The sequence below is a fragment of the Rhamphochromis longiceps genome, linkage group LG5, assembly GCF_057381845.1.
Source record: "Rhamphochromis longiceps isolate RC_006_pf linkage group LG5, R_longiceps_female_GT1.1, whole genome shotgun sequence".
NCBI classification, from domain to species: domain Eukaryota; kingdom Metazoa; phylum Chordata; class Actinopteri; order Cichliformes; family Cichlidae; genus Rhamphochromis; species Rhamphochromis longiceps.
Genome location: NC_140561.1, coordinates 33,759,785 through 33,779,501, shown reverse-complemented (window position 1 = coordinate 33,779,501; position 19,717 = coordinate 33,759,785). Strand labels below are relative to the sequence as shown.

The 19,717-nt window shown below is 39.5% G+C and overlaps 1 protein-coding gene across 1 annotated transcript in view; it reads left to right on the top strand.

Moving 5' to 3' along the window:
* The window catches only part of anks1ab (ankyrin repeat and sterile alpha motif domain containing 1Ab), a 59,735-nt gene that overhangs the window by 25,943 nt on the left and 14,075 nt on the right, over positions 1-19,717 (top strand). The window contains exons 2-6 of the mRNA XM_085407320.1: positions 1,165-1,237; positions 8,241-8,356; positions 12,668-12,766; positions 14,682-14,828; positions 19,329-19,436. Of these exons, the coding sequence (XP_085263446.1) occupies positions 1,165-1,237; positions 8,241-8,356; positions 12,668-12,766; positions 14,682-14,828; positions 19,329-19,436 (543 nt within the window). The remainder of the gene's footprint in view (positions 1-1,164; positions 1,238-8,240; positions 8,357-12,667; positions 12,767-14,681; positions 14,829-19,328; positions 19,437-19,717) is intronic.

Below are 19,717 nucleotides of genomic sequence, written 5' to 3'. Positions count from 1 at the left end.
TCGCTAAGGCTGCAAATTTCACTAGCTGGCAGGCCAAGTTGCACCTCTAAACTACCTTTATGCCAGTGAAGATAAAAAAAAAACACTTGGAAAGTCCTGCTATTCTTGATTGCGTCATTTCTTGACTGTTTTTGTGCACAGCTGGGATTCTCTGTCTCGAGTATATAGCAAATGCTGTGTTTCAAACTTTGGAGTGTAGAGTGTAAAGCTTGTTTATTATCATTTTTATGCAATGAAAAATGTAGAAAGTAATTCTATCTTGCCTTTCTCAGTGCTTCAATTTTTGACAAACTTTAAATCAAGTCTATGAAGTGCAATAATAAAATACTGGAGTTTTCTTCAACTGCTGAAATGTATATTCCTATATATCTGTGCATATTCATTTCTATTGGGATGAAAAAAAATAATGTTCATAGCTTGTCTTCCTTGCCTTTCAAATATCAGCTGTGATACCTTTATCAGTCTCCAAAAGCATTTCACTAGAATCTGCACAAATGTTCTGTTACTCAGCAAAATAAACAAAAACAAACAACCTTAAAATATATTTTGGCTCTGGAAAATCAGAGTCCTCTTAAATAAACACGCTCAGCTCTAAGCCCCAGAACAACTCTTTTTTGAGTTGTTCTGTAATCTCCTGCATGCAGCATTGTGCACACTTAATCTTGCAGTAAGCTATTGCTTTATTCTCTGAAGCCACAGGTCTGAGGGGGCAATCAGTTACTCCCTGAAACAGTCAACAGCAGCTCTCATTCTCTTGGGGCTTAGTTTATGCATTTTGGACCTGGTTACAGAACTTCCTAGATATTCTTGCTTCACCTTAATCAACCGTCTGTGTTTTTGCTGAGTGAAGCATTAGTCATTGAATTGCTGTCCACGTTGGACTGTTGCTCGTAATCCATCAATGCAAAGTAGCCTGCCTTCTCTCCAACACTCCCAGCAGTAGCAGTGCACAGACCTAACTCTTCAGGCAGTCTCACTCCTTCCTGTTTTATAATTGGTTTGGCTCAGGTAGGATAAAGGAAGGTTGGATGTGTGTTTTACATTAATGCATTAAAGTCGATCCATTATGATGTGTTGCCTTCTGTTTTAAAGTCATGAGTTAATATGTCAGTCTCGGGTAAGGTAATTTTTCACCAGTGTTTCACGTTTATTTCTCTTCAACAGATTGAGAAGATCATGAACTTAATTGGAGCAGGAATTGAAACATCCAAAAACAAGCAGCCCATACCAAGTTCAGGTAATCCATCAGTAACCAACTTGAATTTGGAGTCTTTTCTTCTCCACAGATTTGACTTTGTGGTGTAAATGCAAAATAACAACACTGTCTGAGGTATTAAGGAATGTTACTCATTTACCACTGATGAGTTAATTGAGCACGATTTATATAGAATATTATCTGCAACCAGTCATTTTACACCAGCAAGAGCTCCTTCATGGCATTTAAACACGCCTTCAGAAAGGACGAAGAGCTCTTTTATTGTTCTCACAAGTTACAGTGATTCATGCTGACTTTTGTTTGGCACATCATTGTTGTTATTTATTACTCACAAGGTTTCCACTTCATGGGAAATCAAATTCTAAATTCCCCTCAGTGTTGTAATTTTTTTTCTCGTGGTACTATAGATCTCAATAGGGCTTGATTTGATAGTACGCTTCATCAACTGTCCTTCAGGCAGTACAGAGGGAGAAGCCAGCTGGCATCATCTCAGTTTGTTTAGATAACGCAACTGAGTTGATACAGTGTAAACCTACCCCCATTACATACTCTGTAGGAAAGGAGGCTTTGTCGTACAGGACTGTGTAAGGGTGTTTTTCTGCACAGGACTGCGTTTTACGTGTCTCATCAGATTTATTGGGATAACATTTTCATTAGTAATGTGCAGTATGCTTTATGGGCTGCAGTGTCTGCTAACGAGAGAGTTTCTTTCATCATATTTCTGATTCAATGCTGTCATTTCTTCCATAACATCTTCCTGTATTCCTCTTACAAATGTCCATTTGGTGTATTTATGTGATTGCTTTGACCACTTTTAATATAAAATAGTGAAGATTGTAAATTTTCTGTTTTGGATTTAGCATTAAATTTTATTTTCAGTCGTCATGTCAGGAAGACAATTGATTTCTGTTAGCCTTGAGAAGTAAAACCTATATTGTAAAAGTAAATAAACATTATACAGCTTTTTGAGTGGCAACAATATGGTGAAAATTCTCAATGTTTATGATTTCCCCTAAAGTAAAAAAATGCCGATCAAAGTGCTTTTAAGAAACTCACAATTTAGAAATGTACATTTTCAAAAGAAGAGGACGAAAGTATATCAAAAACAATAAAAATAAACTGTTCTTAGAAATCATTAAATGTACTTATTTCATCACAATTCAATTCTTTTAAGGATAATTTCTGTTCATTCATTATCTTTAAGCTCAAATATATCTTTTTTTAAGGAAAGCTTGTTAATTTATCATTTTAATTTTGACTTAAATTCCAGCTCAGTGAGCAGTGTTGGATTAAATGCTATCTAAGCAATTAAGACCTGGAGTTATTCCACATTACGTAAGAGCAAATATGGTGTTTGTTTTCGCTACACTTATAGGTGTGTACTATTAATAGTCCTTGTTTGAAGAATGACATGCTGAAAGTGTCCCAGATTCAGCTGAGTCATACACTTGCTGCTCCGATTTAAATCGGAGATTGTGCACAACTAGTTCTGATGGTTGCCAGGATGCTTTTTTTGTGTCTCTCTTAATAAAAAGGTCATATTTCCTTTTTTCACTGTGTAAGGGAAGGATCGGCTACCCTTCAGAGTAATCACATGGGGAAGGAGGTACACATAGATAGGAGGGGAGAGATGTAGGAGGGATTATGCAAAGATGGAAACCTAAATTGTAAATCTTTATTCCACTTTTAGCTTTTGTTGTGACAGGATGAGGAAAAACTTATCCACTTCATAACACAAGTGAAGGATGGTCATTCATCTTCTCGAAGCAATTTCTGAAAAGAATCAGATTTTCTCGGCTAGCAAAATGTTAATGCAGTTTTGTACCATATAAATCCTCAAAGATAATGATGTTTGTGTTGTGTGCCCATCACAAGTGCCTTGATTGTATGAAAGAGTTCACTGAGTAAATGTGCTTAGAATAAGAGAGGGACTGGAGAGAGACCGCACAGCTAACAGCACACAGGAGGCATCGGCTCGGTTTGTGTACAGGCACACTCTGACGTTCAAAGGAAAAGAGTCCGCCTTCAGTTTCTCTGAATTAATTCAGCTTTGCGGCTCATTTTCTCCAGTGCTTGGGTGTGTTGACAAGGAGCTACTGCTTTTCTCCTGCTCTGATAAAAAGGCATGGCTTTATCTACACACAACCTCTACCTCTTCTTCGGTAAATAGGCCATTCGGGGTGTTCCGTGGAGCCAAGTCTAGACCTCGTAGTGCTCACACAGCACAGAAACCCACTTGGACAGATTTGACAGCTTGGGCTGTTTAACAGGGGATAAGACAGTGACCCATTTCCCCCCACCCCCCATAGGAGAATTGGATCCTCTGTCAGTCAGTAATTAGGTTTTACTATCGTGGGAGGTGTTCCTGTCCCAAAAGAATGAAAAAAATTGGGTGGGGTGGATGGTATTTTGAGCAGTTTTGTTGTATCGTAAAAGCTGAGATTGGTATGAGGCTTAGAAGAAAAGTGTAAAGTATGAGAAGGAGGAGTTGTGGGATCTTGTAGTGAATCATAATTAGTCCACTTCAATCCTTCTTACTTCCTATTACCATCTTATCTCACCCATATGTTTCATCGCCGCCTCCTCTATTAGTCTTTTTCCGTCTTATCTCTCTTGCACATTCTCTCCTTCTCCCTTCCTTTCTCCTTCCCCCTATCCATCATTCTTGTCCTCAGTCACAGAAAATTTAATAGCAGCCTCTTTTCCTGATAACGAATGATGAGCATCGGTCCTTGTGGATGACTGACAGGTCATTGAGACCTGACTTGGCCTTTCACCTAATTGTTAAGGGCGAAGAAACAAAGGTATACGTGGCCAATTAAAGAGAAGGTTCAATCAATAGCCCTTCACTTTGCCTCCCTGTGTTGTCATTGCTTCTCCTCGCCCTCTCTACCTTACTGACTGGCTGGCTACCCATTGGGGAATGTGTGAGGTGATTGCAGGCTGCTTGAAAGCCTGCATAATAATGCTTTGCCTGGAGCTGTACTGGGATAACACCACTGGACACCCTGCATAAGTGAGTGAGAGAGTCTTTCAAGCCTTGTTCACCTGTCATTAACATGCATTTTTGGTCAAGATCACAAGTGGACAGTTCTAATTACAGGTGTGAATATACTCAAGATGTACCGAGATCACATAGCTCAGACCTCCATTGAAGGTGGTTTGATTCACCTTTTTTGTATATAAAAGATGAACGTAACATTTGGGACATCAGGGATTGGTTTGTGTAGACTGCATTTCAAAGCTCAGGTGTTGGGTTAGTGGGTCCTGACATGTTGTGGAAAAAAGACAGAATAATGAAAGATGGACATATTTAGATGAAAAAATGAAGTGCTAAACTTGGTTAGCAAATGCTTCCATAAACCGTGGAGGTGCAAAGCACATACCACACATATTCACAATTTAGTTCTAATAGTACATAAAATAATAGATTTTTATGCAATAAAACTGAGGCACAGACTCTTGAACTGTTTAAATGTCAAAAGGTCACCAACACCACAAAGAAAGTTACAGTTCAATAACTATAAGCTATCTACTTCAGGTACTTTAGCATTGGCTTCATTTTTCAGCCACTTGACTGCAGAGTTGCACTTGTCAACTGAAGCTTTGCTAGTCACTAAAATACAGCTGTGCATCTGCCATTGGCTTTAGCAGTTTGAACACCTGTGGCTATTATTTATTATTACTTCTGCGAAAGACTGTTGGATGATTTTGTAATTTGTGAAAGGCACTTTAATGCAATTCAATTCAGTTCAGCTCAATTTTATTTACATAACACCAAATCACAACAGTAGTTGCGTCAAGGCACTTTATATTGTAAAGCCTACAATAATACAAAGAAAGAAAAAGCCCCTCTGAGAAAGTTCTTTGGTGACAGTGAAGGAAAAGCTCCCTTCTAACAAGAAGAAACCTCTGGCAGTACCTGGCTCAGGAAGGTACTGCCATCTACTTAGTGATAGCTTACAGTAATCTGCTGTTGTGTAGAGCAGTGAGATGCTGGTTTGAAAAATTAGACTGCAGCAGGAATCTGGTATTTGGTCTTATCATTAGTTTTTGTCATTGTCTCTCTTTTTCCCCTTATTCTCTTTCCCCTCAACCCCCAAACCAGTCGAGGCACATGCCTGCCCCTTCCTGATACTGGTTCTACAGTGTGTCTTTTCCAGTTAAACAAGGTTCCTTACTTCCCACCATCATGAAGAGTTAGCTCACAGGGGGCTCAATCATTGGGGTTATATTGTATTGTCTTTACCTCCAATTCAAATGTCTTGGGATGTTGCAAATGATTAAAAGCGATAGCTTGGCATTCAAATGCCAAGTGTGAACTTCTGCAGTTGTCCAGTTGTGATCAGATTACTAAAGACATGTTAATGCCACACATGACCTGATTTGTTTATTTTTAACCCCAATTCTAAAAATTTTATGTCATCTTACTTTCTTATGCAGGCTTTTTCCTGTAAGAAGCCTCTGTTGTGCTCTAAAAATGGTTGACATGACATGAGCATCTGGAAGTACATAATGGAATTTGCCTCTTTTCTGTCATGCTGGATGAGATGGAGAAGAGGCAGGTCTCGACATGTCCTTTTCTCTTCTCTTCTCTTCTCTTCTCTTCTCTTCTCTTCTCTTCTCTTCTCTTCTCTTCTCTTCTCTTCTCTTCTCTTCTCTTCTCTTCTCTTCTCTTCTCCAAGTGTATTAAAAACTCTGCTGACTTGAATCAATGCTGCCCCCCCTTGTCCTATCATCAAAGTAAGATGTAAATGAATTAAAGCCTTCTGGTAATAAGCAGGGATTTGAGCAGAGTCTTTGTTTCAATATCCCATGTTAGCCAAAAAAACTGGCGTGGCTCCTGCAGAACTGGATCGAGGTCCCATCATCCCTTTAAATTCTAGTCATTCTTAGCTGGAAAAGACTGTGATTTGGGGCTTTCGGAGCTTGTTCCTCGCCTCTGATGGTGGTGTCCTTTCTCCACTGGCAAGATCAGAGTGCTTCTGTGCAATTCTAATCAGTGCAGTGGAGGGGGAGAGAGGGGGAGAGGTACGTTAAGGTTAGAAAGGCACTGCCAGAAAAGAGTGAGTATGTGTGCATTTTATTGAGAGAGAAAGAGGAGCAAGATATAATGGGAAGGGGTAGACAGACAGACGATGAGTCGAGAGAGAAAGTGTGCGTGCGTTTGCATCTGTCTGTGTGTTTGAGAACGAGAGGCAAGGAGCAAGACAGAGTGAGGGAGAGTGCAAGCCAGAGAGGGAGAGAGAGGCAGAGGGAGGGGAAGTGATATAGCGGGAGAGAGGTGGTTACGTGGAGCAGCACCCCACTTCATCAGGCAGCATACGGCAGCCCTGCAGTGCGATCACACAGTATGGGTATGGGGCTATGAGATTGAGAGAAAGAAAGCTGAGAGAAGCGAGAGAGACAAGAGGGGGGGGGGGAGTTACAAAGAAGAGCTTGAGGGATTTGCTTGGATGAGAAGGGGGGGGGGGATGAACAGTGAGTCTGTTGGCTGTCGTGGATGTGAGAAGGACGTGGCGGCAGTGGCTGAGCTTAAGGCAGATCGTTGGTCTCCTGTGTAGAAGTAGCCAGCGTGAGGACGCTATGCCCTGTGAGCAGTGAGGGGTAGCGTGTGTGAGCCAGGAGCAGCTGCTGTGACTGCATCTGCGCTGCCTGCGTGTCTCCGACAGGCAGGGGATGCAGCAAACCTCTGCCCTGAGCACAGAGGCTGCTAGCTGCACCCAGCAAGGGGAAGAACCAGGTGGGCTGGGGAGGGAGTGGGGGGCGCCTGCCTCAGGAAGGAGCTACCTTAACCGGCACTGTGGTCCTGCAGTGATCCTCGCTTCAGAGTCAAGAGGCTCACCTGCCATCTGTTGGATCTGAACCTGGATTTACTGCTTTCAGAGATGAGAAGCACGTTCTTTGGCTTAGCCGCACATCCAGCAGCTTGCTGAAAAGTGGGCAGCACAGGGAGCACTGGTACCACCAAGGACATTGAGCCTTTTTCCTTTGGCAGACAGCTTACCTGGAGCTTTATCAAGGAATCTAAACTTGGATTTTATTATGAATTGAGGAGTTTGGAATCAGCACACTGTGGAAAGCCTAAGCCAACGTTTCTTTGATGTAGGATTTACAATATGTCTACCTGACCGTACTCCGTGTGGCTGTGGAGTAAGGACGAAATATGATTTAAGCAAATGTCTATTCCTTGATCAAAAATTACACGCGTACCTCAACAGTACTTTAGAATGCTGCTACCTTCATTGTATGAGCCTTGTCCTAGCTCTCAAAGAGGTTGACCAATGAAGCCATGGGACTCAGCCAGAGCTTTACAAGTATGTGGTGAAAACCCTGACAGATTCATTTTGGGGGAGCTGAGTATTTCTGTGTTACATCCTGATGGAGTAGTTTCTGATTTTAGAATAAGTGACGGGGATATTTTTAACAGAGTAAATAATGTCAGGTATATGAAAATGTCTTATTTAGTGAAACATAATTTCCATTTCCACTCAGTCTGAAAATGATCTAGTCTCTTGACTTGTAGTGGTGTGTTGTAATGATTTTGGACGAACTAGGCACTTGTTTTTACACTTGCTCATCTGCTCACTAAAGGAATGCTTAGTGAGCTCGGTTTGTTGGAAGATGCTGTAGTGGCTCAGTCCAACATAACTTAACAATACAGAGCTTCAGATGGGCTCCCTTCCCCGCACTACCTCCACCCTTGCCTGACATATCTAGTCAGTCACACTAACACCAGTGGGTGTATATTAGCCTAGTCAGTCCCCTGCAGGGCTTGAGCGGTGCCTGCAGCACTTCCTTTCCTCCTCCTGTGTTTGAGTTTAGCCGGGCCCCCGCCTGTACTGTGGGAGCCCCTCACCCCCGGCCTGGACCCTGTCTCCCCCCTACCCTGCCTGGTGCTGCTGCACTCGGCTCTGCTTCTGCTGGCCGAGGATGATGTGGCAATGCCATGTGTCGTCCTCTGAGTGCCGCTGCTACCGGCTGAACGGCTTCTCCCTGCTGAAGCGCTTCCCTCTCTCGGCAGATGGGGCCTGTGGTAAAGCCCTGGACCAGCCGGTGGGAGAGTGGCTGGAGCACGTGGGGCTGCCGCAGTACGAGAGCAAGCTCCTGCTCAATGGCTTTGATGACCTACGATTCATGGTGAGTCACCTGCAGCATGTCATCTCAAGGGTCGGTTCCACTTTACATCACCCTGTCTCTCCACTGTCAAACAAGCTGCATTAGTCTTTTTATGTCACCACTCTGCTTGTCTCTTGGTAACTCCACGCCCCCTTATTTCTGTCTCTCACTCACCCTTCCACTCTCTCTCTTCCTTTATAACACTTTCCCATCTCCTCTCCATAACTCCTCCTCACCTCTGTGCAACGCATGACCCAGCTAAAATTTATGGCCTCTTCCTGAATCCCTATAAAGAGTATGAGCTGTCACCAGTGGGAACACACAGACAGCCAACATTCATTAACTTTTTCCCAGCATTCCCAGTCATCTCATTTACTGCAAAATTCAAATGTCTGTCTCCACATCGATTCCCTTGATTTACAGCCACTGTACTTGACCTCTGTTTAGGTATAGTCACTTAACCAGGACAAACAATTCTTAATATAAGCACAGCATGTTTTATCCTAGATACACTTTGCATGGTTGATTGCTAAATCTTATTAAATCCTCCACAGATTATTCTCTGTACTATCCATATGGTGGGCCTATCTTGCATTTACTGTACAAGAGATGATTACACTGCAGCAGCATGCTGTTGTGCTGTATTTTTTTTTACAATGATATGCTGCAATTGCATTACATATGTTTGCATGCATCTATTTTTCTATTTTCAAATTTTTTATTTATACTGTAAAAAATGATCAAAATCACAGTTTTTTCCACTGTGGTGGCTAAAAAATGATGCCAGAGATAAGTTTTCCTAAAACATAAAAAGTTATTGAAGAATTATATACAATTTAGCATTTTTTTTATGCAACAGTAAGAATCTAATATTAATATATTCATACTAAAGTGATGTCCACAATCTGTCTGAAAGCTTTATCATGTTTCCCGTAAAGAACATTGTGAGGAAACCTGATATTGCATTTGACAGGGATAGCCAAAAACACCACTTTCCATCTGATAGTCATGTTTCTCTGAAAACATGGCTATATGCTGTAAATAAGTAGGCCTGGGGGTAACATTTCTCAGGCCACAGAGTTGCAATAGCACCATGGGTTATATGATACAGTGCGTCTGATGTCACAGTGGAATTCAGTCAAGTGAGACCAGTGAGGTCAGAAAAAAAGAGTGGTTGTATTGACAAATCAGTATAGTTTATAAGTGCTACTGTCTTTTCTGGATTTCTTTTCCCATTTTGGGTAGAAATGAGATTGCAGTATAGTGGAAATTTGTAAGAATGTGACCATTCAGATGGACTCAGCTTTATATTTGTTTATGAGGCGATAACACAACTATAAGAGCATGGTTGTAAAAAATAAAGGAATACAGTATTTGGTAGGTGATTACAGCTACACTAATAAATCAGTTATCTCCAGAATAATACACTGGAGTTAATTAAGTTGGAAGTAATTTACACACTGAGAGATTTGGAAATGCTGTTATGTAATTAACACTAGTAACAAAAGGGCAAGTTGACTTTTTTCAGTCAGAAAATGTCCAGCAAAAAACACATTATGGATTCAGCCAGTTGTACTGTACTAGACAAAACTCAGGTCATCTGTATTAAATTCAGACTTCAGTGCATAAGATTTGAGGGGATGAGTCCTTTGGCACTAAAAAAGGATGATTTCTAACCTTGACTGATTAAATCTAATCTTTATATGTTTTTAGTCCTCTTGCAAATGACCATGTGGGAGCAGGTACTTCATTTAGTTGATGGAGAAATCTGTTCTTCTTATTGATTTGTTACATAGGCAACATAAGCCAACAAAAGCCAGATGCAACAACCAGGTAGAATAACTGTCATCCTCAATTGACTAAGCAATATCTCTGCCTGTATTTTGTTATTTTGCCCAAAATGTAACATTCATCATTTAGTAGATATAGTAGACTTAGAGAACAAAAAGCGAGCTTTACCGTCTGATTGGGATTGAATGAATCCATGTAGATCAAGATTTCCAGGATACAGTGTGATGTGGACTTGGTTCATTAGCCTTTCTGATGTTCATGTTCATGCCACAGTTAATGTGTCTGCTAGACTTGATGCATCAAGGAAATAAATCATTAGCTTCACAAGGCAAATTAGCCATGGATATTTACAAGGATGTGGAGGTTGCAAACAAGAAGAAAGGTCAGAGTAGGCAGGCACTGTGAATGTTTAATATTGACCTTTTAGATTGTGCTAGGCTTGCTTCAGATGTCATCAATCTAACTGAACTTAAATATCAGAACTCATTTGTGGGATTCATTGCAAATTTGAGTAAAGTGATCAGTAGAGGGCAGTACTGTGGCTCCTTTTTAATTCCCCGTCATGTTTGACTTCATTTATGTATTAACACTGTATTTAGGAACAATGCAATGGAGCCCAGAGGAACATGTAGTAATATTTAACCATTTCTGGAAATCAGCTGACATAAAAACAGGGTAAACCCAGAGCAGATTTTACTTTAAACACTATATCGTTTGTGAGCCCAGAGGGGATTGAAAGCTCTTCCCAGTTTAATTCTGCAGTGACAGGAGTCTCAGCACGCAAGCCTTTCTGTGCCCACAACCCACTGCTGTCACAGCTTAAGATACACTGTATAGTCCTGCTTGGAAAGTTTCCTTGTGTCCGCCCGTCAGCGCACAAGAGCAGCCGCTCACATGAGTCGGCAAGGCTCTCTGCATGTGATGATTGCTCTGAGATGCAGCTTTTGAGGGATCATAAATTATGAACAGCTGTGTGCCCATTCTCATAATTTTTACACGATAATAATCATTTTTGCACTACCAAAAGTGGGGCACCCGTAGCTTTCACTCTCTTGACCTTCATGGCCACACATTTCATTTGAGTGAAAAAATACACAAATTATTATTATTTTTTTTAGATAAACAATCTAGTGGAGGAGAACATCTTAGAAGTCTGTCCATCATCATCCACTTGTATTGCATCTCTTCTGCATTAATATTGCATCAGACGCTACATTCCCCCCCATTTTCGAATATCGTAATATGGAGCTGAACATCAACATTCTGATCCGTAAACTCTTTATTCTTTATCATTTCCCTGTTACGTCTGCTTTAAAAATGGAAAATCTTTATGCTTCCAAACTATTCCTCTGTGGAGAAGGGGAATGGAGCAGTTCTAATTCACTGTTGCCTTAACTGAGTGCATTTAGTGAGATGAAGGACTTCTACCATGGCTACATCTGCAAGGCATATCAGATCAAATCACACTACCATAGCTTATAAGCTATGTAAGAACTGAACCATACATTCCTGTCACATGTTTCAAATGCGGCATGAAATAACAAGTTTGCAAAGTCTCCCGAGGCATCATCAAACTTCCAACCGTGTTAATAAAAGTGGAGGATCTATTTTTGGACCTCCCTTACATCAGGCCCGCTTCATTTTGACCTTTTATTCTTGCGATCAGTGAGTAATCTCCCAACTGCACCCTGATAGAGGCCTGTGAATACTGCTGCATTGTGCTCTGAAACCAATCCAGAGAGAGCAGATTGAGTAAAGACTACAGAACATTTTAACATTCTTGGCCAGAGAGAATCAATCTGCAGCAGTCCTCAGGGAAAAACGCTTAGCTCTTCATTTTCATGGTTCTCCTTGTATTTACATTCCTACCTATAAACCAGTAGAAGATGATGAAGCAAGTGGGGCTGTGATTTGAATAAGGGAAGAATTTTCTTTTTGAAGCTTTCAGGATGTGAGAAAAAAATCTATTGTTCATTGTTTCCACACCCTAAATTAACAAATAGTCTCAAATTGTTGTGGAATACTTCCTCTTGGACTGTTTGGTGTCCCTGGATGAAGCACAGCAGCACAGGGATCCTGGAGACGCAGCAGCAATTCTGAAGGCTTTGTTCCTGCTGAGTCGCACCAGATCAGATTGATTACTCTTGGCACGCACAATTTATTTGACTTCATTGTCCTCCCACTCTGCTGTTACTGCTTGTGTCAGAGATGTGCATATTCTGCGTGTTTGCGCATGCGGTGTGTGTTAAGAGCAAGTGTGTATTTTTTCAGTCACAGTTTTACCCTTGCAGTAAGGCTGTGGAGCAAGTCATGATACTTTTGAGTGGATTGTTTATTTCTGTGCAAATATGTACACGGTATTATAAATGATTTTTCTTGCATACTGTTGTTCTGTATATCCATTTTCATTCTGCGTACTGTCTATGTGCTTGTGTGTATGTGATTGTTTGCATGCACGTATGTCTGATGACTACGCCTTTGGGTGTGCCTGTGTGTGAATGTGTTTATTTGTGTGTCTCTCCTGTGTTTGTGCACATGCAGGGAAGTAACGTGATGGAGGACCAGGATCTCAGAGACATCGGGATCACTGATCCAGGACATCGAAAGAAAATCCTCCACGCGGCACGCAACTTGCCCAAGGTGCTTAATATCGTAGGTTATCTTCAGCACTAAGGAGACCAGCAACTGACAGGATCTCAAATAACAAAAAAAAACCCAATAAGGACAAGTACTTCACTAACAATAGCAAATAAGCTAAAAATAGATAAATGGCACCCTGATATGTGTTATAGTGTTGAAGGAGTATTCATGCTGTCCATAGAGTGGGTTAAGCCTGAAGCAACAAAGCTGTCTAAGCAAACAAAATGACAGAGTGGGTTCATTTAAAACCTATTATCTTTCATTCAGGAATACACACTTTTCACTCTATGATAGCTGGGATGGGCTCCAGTTCAGTGACCCTCAACTGGACAACTGATTAAGAGGATAGTTGAATGAATGAATGGATGGATGAGTGGCTTTATTTGTGTTTGTTATACTCTGATATCTGTTTGATATCACTGCAAATGAAAAAACGAGTCATAAAACACTAGTTATTACTTTTTTTTTAGACAACTATCCATTTTTAAAAGACAATTTTTCTCCTCATTTACAATAAAAAAAAATAAATATAAGGTATGCTTGAGGGAATTATGTTTTATACTATGCTAGTATTATTTTAACATTAATCCACAAATTAACCGGTGACTCTGTTAAAAACATTAAAATGATAGCATTATGCAGTTGGTCCAGCACCTTCGTGATGCAAGTCCTGTTTTAGTTCACAGATGCTTTCTGTGAGATTGAACTCTGGTTAATATGGAAATCATTACAGTTTAATGAACTCATTTGGCCTCTTTCACTACGATGTTTGTAGAAATGTTGTTAAACTGAACAAAAACCAACTGTGCATGCAAAATTACTGTTAAATTCATGTAACGGTTGCACTGGCCAATTTTGTTCTTACCATCGTGAGTACGATAGTGAATCATTCTGATCTTGCCTTCTACATTCTGCATACGGCGACACCTCCATTTCTCCAAGGTCCATTTCTTGCATATTTACTTTGAGGTGGACTATGAAGGAAGCTGATGAAGTTATTTTAAGAATGGAACAATATTATCCAAACTGCTTTATTAAAAGCAACTCTTTTCCATGTTCTTGGTTTGAACTTGGTTTGAGCAGATCTTGACTATGTCTACGTGCCACTGATTTACTGTACAAATCTCTGTCTGTGTGTTTGTTTTTTTGGCTGCTAACTCCTCCTACACAGTCAGGAGTTGAGCAACCAAACTTGGCACGCAGGTACATCATAGGCTCCTGAAGGTTATTATGTATATCAGGTTTCTGATGTCATCAGATTCCCTAGCAATTACTGTACTAAGCAACAGGCTAAAATGACTTGTTTTTAGTGTTTAACAATTATAACACCATCTAAAAGTATTGTATCTTTTTTTGTCATCATAGTAGCATCTCATTTATATCCACAAAAACTGAATTATACATGATCTATGGTATGTTGCCTAGCAACCACATAGCAGTTAGCTAAACTTACCTATTTACGTGCCTACAGCAAAGCATCATATCATTTTCATTTCATGGCCACCAGCATGAACAGGTCAAACAATGCTATAGCATGGGCATGTACTAGTTCCTTTAGACCACCACTTGAACAAGTGTACCTAAAGAAGTGGAAGCAGCTGTCACCTAAGATCATAAGCTTTGCAGTGTTGTACAAATTACATTTTTGTTCTGGAGATGAGAAAAGTTTAGATGGAATATGTAGGGATCAGCAAAGTCAGGAGTAACCTTCCCCGGGGATTATAAATGATGATTTCATAGCACTCCATCCGGCAATCGTTGATGTTCCAGTCAAGAGCTGAACTGACATTGCTGTTTTTTAAGCTACTTGCCTAGCATGGCCGCTGCAGCAGTCAGCTTTAGTTGGGTAGAAAACCCAAATTGTCCTTCCATAAAGTCACAGTTCTTGCTTACTTAGATGCATCTGTCTCCGTAGGTAAAAGCACTGGGGTGTGATGGCAGCACATCTCTTGCCACTTGGTTGGATGGCCTTGGTCTGCATGAATATCTGCCCAACTTTCTTGCCAGCGGCTACCGCACACTGGAGTGTGTTAAGAACCTGTGGGAACTGGAGATCATCAATGTAAGAGGCCACTGATTACTCAAATTATAAATGCATGCACTATGAGTAATTAAATGCATAAAGTAGCAAAAAAATTACTTTTACTTATTTTTTTCTACTAACATTTTGCAATGTTTTATGACATTTTTCCCTTTCTGAGTCCGAAAACATTTTTTTTCGATAAAATAAATGTTACCTAAAAATATAATTAAGTAAGTATTAAGTATTTAACTGTGTCTACAATAGTCAGTGCTCACCCATTAATATTGTATGCGCTACTCTCCTTAGTACTTCTATATTTGTACCATTATGTTTACAGTTCAGTTGCTTGGGTCGTGTTTTATTTACCTTCATGTTTGAATAACAAAGCTGTCATGGCTGAGGTGGGTAGGTGAGCTAGTGACTAACACTGTGGCACCGCAAGGAGTGAGCATGCTCTGCTCATTGTTAAGGAAGAAAATCTTTAAAGTTAATATTTTTAAGCTGTCTTGCTGATGTTCATCAAGAGCATGCAATCATACAGGTCATTGTATTATATAAAGCTATTCTTTAACCAGGAAGTTAAATTCTTCAGATTCTGATTATATCTTTCATAAGAGTGTCGTGGGCTGACATAAGCAGGATTAACCTAGCGTGTTTTCTAATGTCAGGTAAAACCATAGATGCAAGAAAAAACACTCTGCACCAGGAAAACATGCACTCAGGGACACAGAAACTATATTTTATAGCTACAAAACTAATTTCAAAACGGTAGAGGAAATGTAGTTTGTTTTCGTTTGTCACTTGTCATTCTGGCAATTGTTTTTAACACAGCTAGCATGAAGTTTTTTTGAGACTGAGAGGTCTGTGTGAGTGTTTCTGGATTCATTCGGTACATTAGAGAGAGCAGTCTAAAGAAACTGAAAAAGGTAAGTTTGTATGATAATATATTATATTGCAATCATATTCTCAAATTATACATGCCCTGTCTGTAACATCTGAAAATAAAATATAATAAATAATAAAAACAAAGATCGACCAAATGGACCAATACGGCAATGCCACGATGAAAATCCATTGGGTATCCTTGTTGGTCTTCAGACAACAATTCTGATGGCTAAAGAACCAAATGGGACAGGCGAAAAAAAAACAAAAAACAAAAAACAAAAAACAAATTATACATGCCCGTCATAACTAAGACTAAATGAAAGAAAACTAAAATAAATTGAGACATTTTTTAATAATAAATAATCACATAATCACTCACCATACCTTTTATACAAGACAAGAGTAATGAATATTGATTGTATTTAAATGTGACATTCAAAAATGGATATAGAATACAATTTAATAATCCTTTAGTTGTCCCACAGGGGGAAATTTGGTTGGAACAGCAGCAAAAAAAACACATATACAAACAGAACAGGACACAGGACATAGAACAGAAACACACAAACATTTTTATATATTTACATCATGGACAATAGTTACCAAAGCAGTAGTGTACAGTTATTAAAATTAAAGTACAGATATATAGCATGTACTTGGAAAATAATTCAGAAAACATTTGATTTAAGTTTGCCTTAGTTGATAATTAGTTGCTTTTGTATTAAGCTCTATGAACTTTTGAGGGTTTACAGTCCAGCACTGATTAACTCTGTGGATGGATGAAGTCGAGCCAGTTCTCATAGCCTTAATAACAAGGCCATCCTAATATGTGGCTCCCAACGAAGTTAAGCAGTACTTTAAAATGCTGAGCCGAAATATCAGAAATGCTTCGTGATGGAAGCATTTGCATAAAACTACAGCAGAGACAAAATCACCACACAGTAATTAGTGGATAATTAACAGATGTGTGTAAATTAAGAGACAAAGTTGTGACTGATGACATGGAGAAATGTAATTTGGTTTTATCCGTATGGAAATAGTGTAACATTTTATGATAATTTGTAATTAGAGAGGCGGTCTTATTAATTTTGCCTAGAAACATGGGTGCAACATGTGTAGGAGGATTGATTTCTCAGATTGTGTGTACATGGAGAACAGTGTTTTTCTGACAGGTTTGAAACATTATTACTAGAATATGGAAGTAGAAAAACACATGATCATTAGTTAGAGATTTTTCAAGACGGTGCTCTTTTTAAAAAATAATTTATAATGAAATATTGATAATATTGGCTACATGTAAATTATCCAAATGGATTAATCTGCCTGTGATGACGATTTGCAAATAGCCATGGCCTTGTCTGCTGGAGTCACAAATCAAAGCGCTTAAGCAGTATTGAGCTGCAACAACTTTATAGGCATCCTTTTGATGTTTTTCCATTTGCCACTTGATACCTGGTTTATTCACATTGTATTCACATTTCACTTTTTATAACTGATGCTAGAGATCTTGCAAAGTGGAAGTTTATTGTTGATCAATTGCTTTAATATGAAAGCTGTGCAATGTCTGCAGCATTATCTCCTTTTTGCACTTTATAAGAAGGAGAAGCTTGTGTAAATTCAGTGTTATGATATCATCTTGCTCATGTGAAGAGCAAGAAACTCATAAAAAGGTAATTTACCATGAGAGAGTGGTGATCTCTTGCCTATATCATAGTGGATATATATATATATATATATATATATATATATATATATATATATATATATATATATATATATATAGTAAATGTCCAAACTAGAACATGTCTGAAGTGGGCTGTTTCCTTATGTATGCTGCATGTGAGAGATGACAACTGGAAAATATCCCAACTTGATTTTCCTAAAACTGTCCAAACTTCATATGTGAAAATAGGATAATCCAAACGTGTCATAGGGTTATGTTGCTGACATCGGAGCAGCAGAGACACAAGGGTTGTGAGAGTCAATACAAGCAAGTTTGTCAGACAGAATGTGATGAGACAGGAATGTGCGTTATATAAAGCAATACATAAATCCCATCTATATGCCAATACAATTTTTTGTGTTGTGCAGCTGTCTGAATGCAGCCATCTCATTTGACCAAATGGTTGTCAATCAATCAACAGTATTGTGCATTTCCTTTGTTCACTGCAATAATGTGATCAATATTTCTTACTCTGAGAGAGGGTCTGACTGGATCACTGATGTATATGGAATCAAAATCTGTCTGTCAGTTTTTAATGTGGTGATAATGTTTCCGTGTTTTCTAATTTATAACAGATTGTGTTGAAAATATTATTTATTTTTCTTGTTGTGACTCATAAAAAAATACCAGCAATGAGATGATCCAATATGGCTCATACGCAAAGACAGCACCGCAACAAAGCTGATACTGAGTCATCATTTTTCTTTTTCTTTTGTTTTTTTTTGCACTTCTCACTCAGTTTGTTTGTGTGCATAGTTATGAAAAACACAAAAAACTGTGGCGGTAAATTAGCAGAAACCAGCAACAGCTGCAGTCACAGCAGCAGCAGCAGCAGCAACAGTCGAGCAGCAGCCAAGCATACTGTCCATGCAGTGTGTGAGAGATGGTGTCCAGCAGACTGCGATGCAGAAGGATGGGGATGTGAGTGCAGGGCACATTACTTTCAGTGTGCAGAGTAGCAGAACTGCCTCTCAGCATCTGAACTCACTTTGCCCATCACATCTCCGACATCCTCCTCAGCGTCTCACTGCAAACAGCATCGAGCACTGAGATGATCTATGAGCTGGTTCCCTGTATAATCCCAAGGTGTTCTTTATTACTATTTAAATTCCGTCTCATTTCACAGGCCTCGTGCACACTGGCCTCACTGGGATTCTGCACATGGTTTTGATGAAAACAGCACCAGAAATCCAGCACACAAACCAGTTGCCTCTTCTGCCTCCGACTCCCACTGAATAAATAATTGAAGCTTTAGACAAAGAATCATATGAGCCTGTTATGGAATATTTTGTACCCGTGACATAATTGCAAATGTAACATTAATCACTCAACATCCACCTTTACTGGATGAGCATGAATGTTAATAGCCGATTATGCAAATTGTCAGTTTTGGGGTGATGGGTTTTGACTATATAAAATTAGCTTATTGTTCCTTTTGTGATGATTTGAGTCTCACTAGCTGCAGCGGCCTTTGTAAAAAAAAAAAAGTTTAGCGAGACAGATGCTGTGGATAGACGAGCAGTGTTTTTATACTGTGAATGGCAAACACAGTGTGTATTTACATAGTGACACTGTTATGCTTTATCCTTTTCATATGTCACATGTTATCCTACATAAATCAGTAAAGTCTTGTGTGTTTTTTAAGCACTATGTCCAAAAATGGGTCGTAAATTATAGAGCGTCCCGAGAAGGAGACAGTGCGGTACTTCAAGCTTACGGCAAAACAGATTGAGGTTGAATTATTGACGAGAGTCATTTCTGTTTGCCTGTGGATGCCTGCCAGTGAGGGGTGCTTGCCACCAACTCTGTGTCAGTTTATTTTGAATATAAAGTATCTATATTATTTTAGTCTAGATAAACTCCTGTATGTAAGATATGGATCTAAGAGTACAGGAAAGTCTCATGCTATGCCCTGATGTTGTCCTCTCTAGGTTATTAAGGTTGGTCCTCTGGGTCACAGGAAGAGGATCATTGCCTCTCTAGCAGAGAGACCCTACGAAGAGGCTCCATCTAAGTCCCGTCGTCTGTCCCCAATTATGGTAATGCATTTCATATTTTCTCACATTTTCTCTAGAATTCACAAAAATACGGTCAGCTCTAAAAGATGGAAGATGTTTTTATTTAAAGCACCAGCCAGACTGCAGCAGTGTTAGTGCTGCTATTTAACCACTGTCGACACTTATTCGATTAATAGATCAGATATGCTTAATGTGCTTAGTAAGAAGGATAGCTCTGCTCATACCCTCGGTATAACACACATATTGTGTCACTCTTGTCTGTTATGAGATTTTTTTTTCCCTCAGCATGTTTAGCCTCGTTC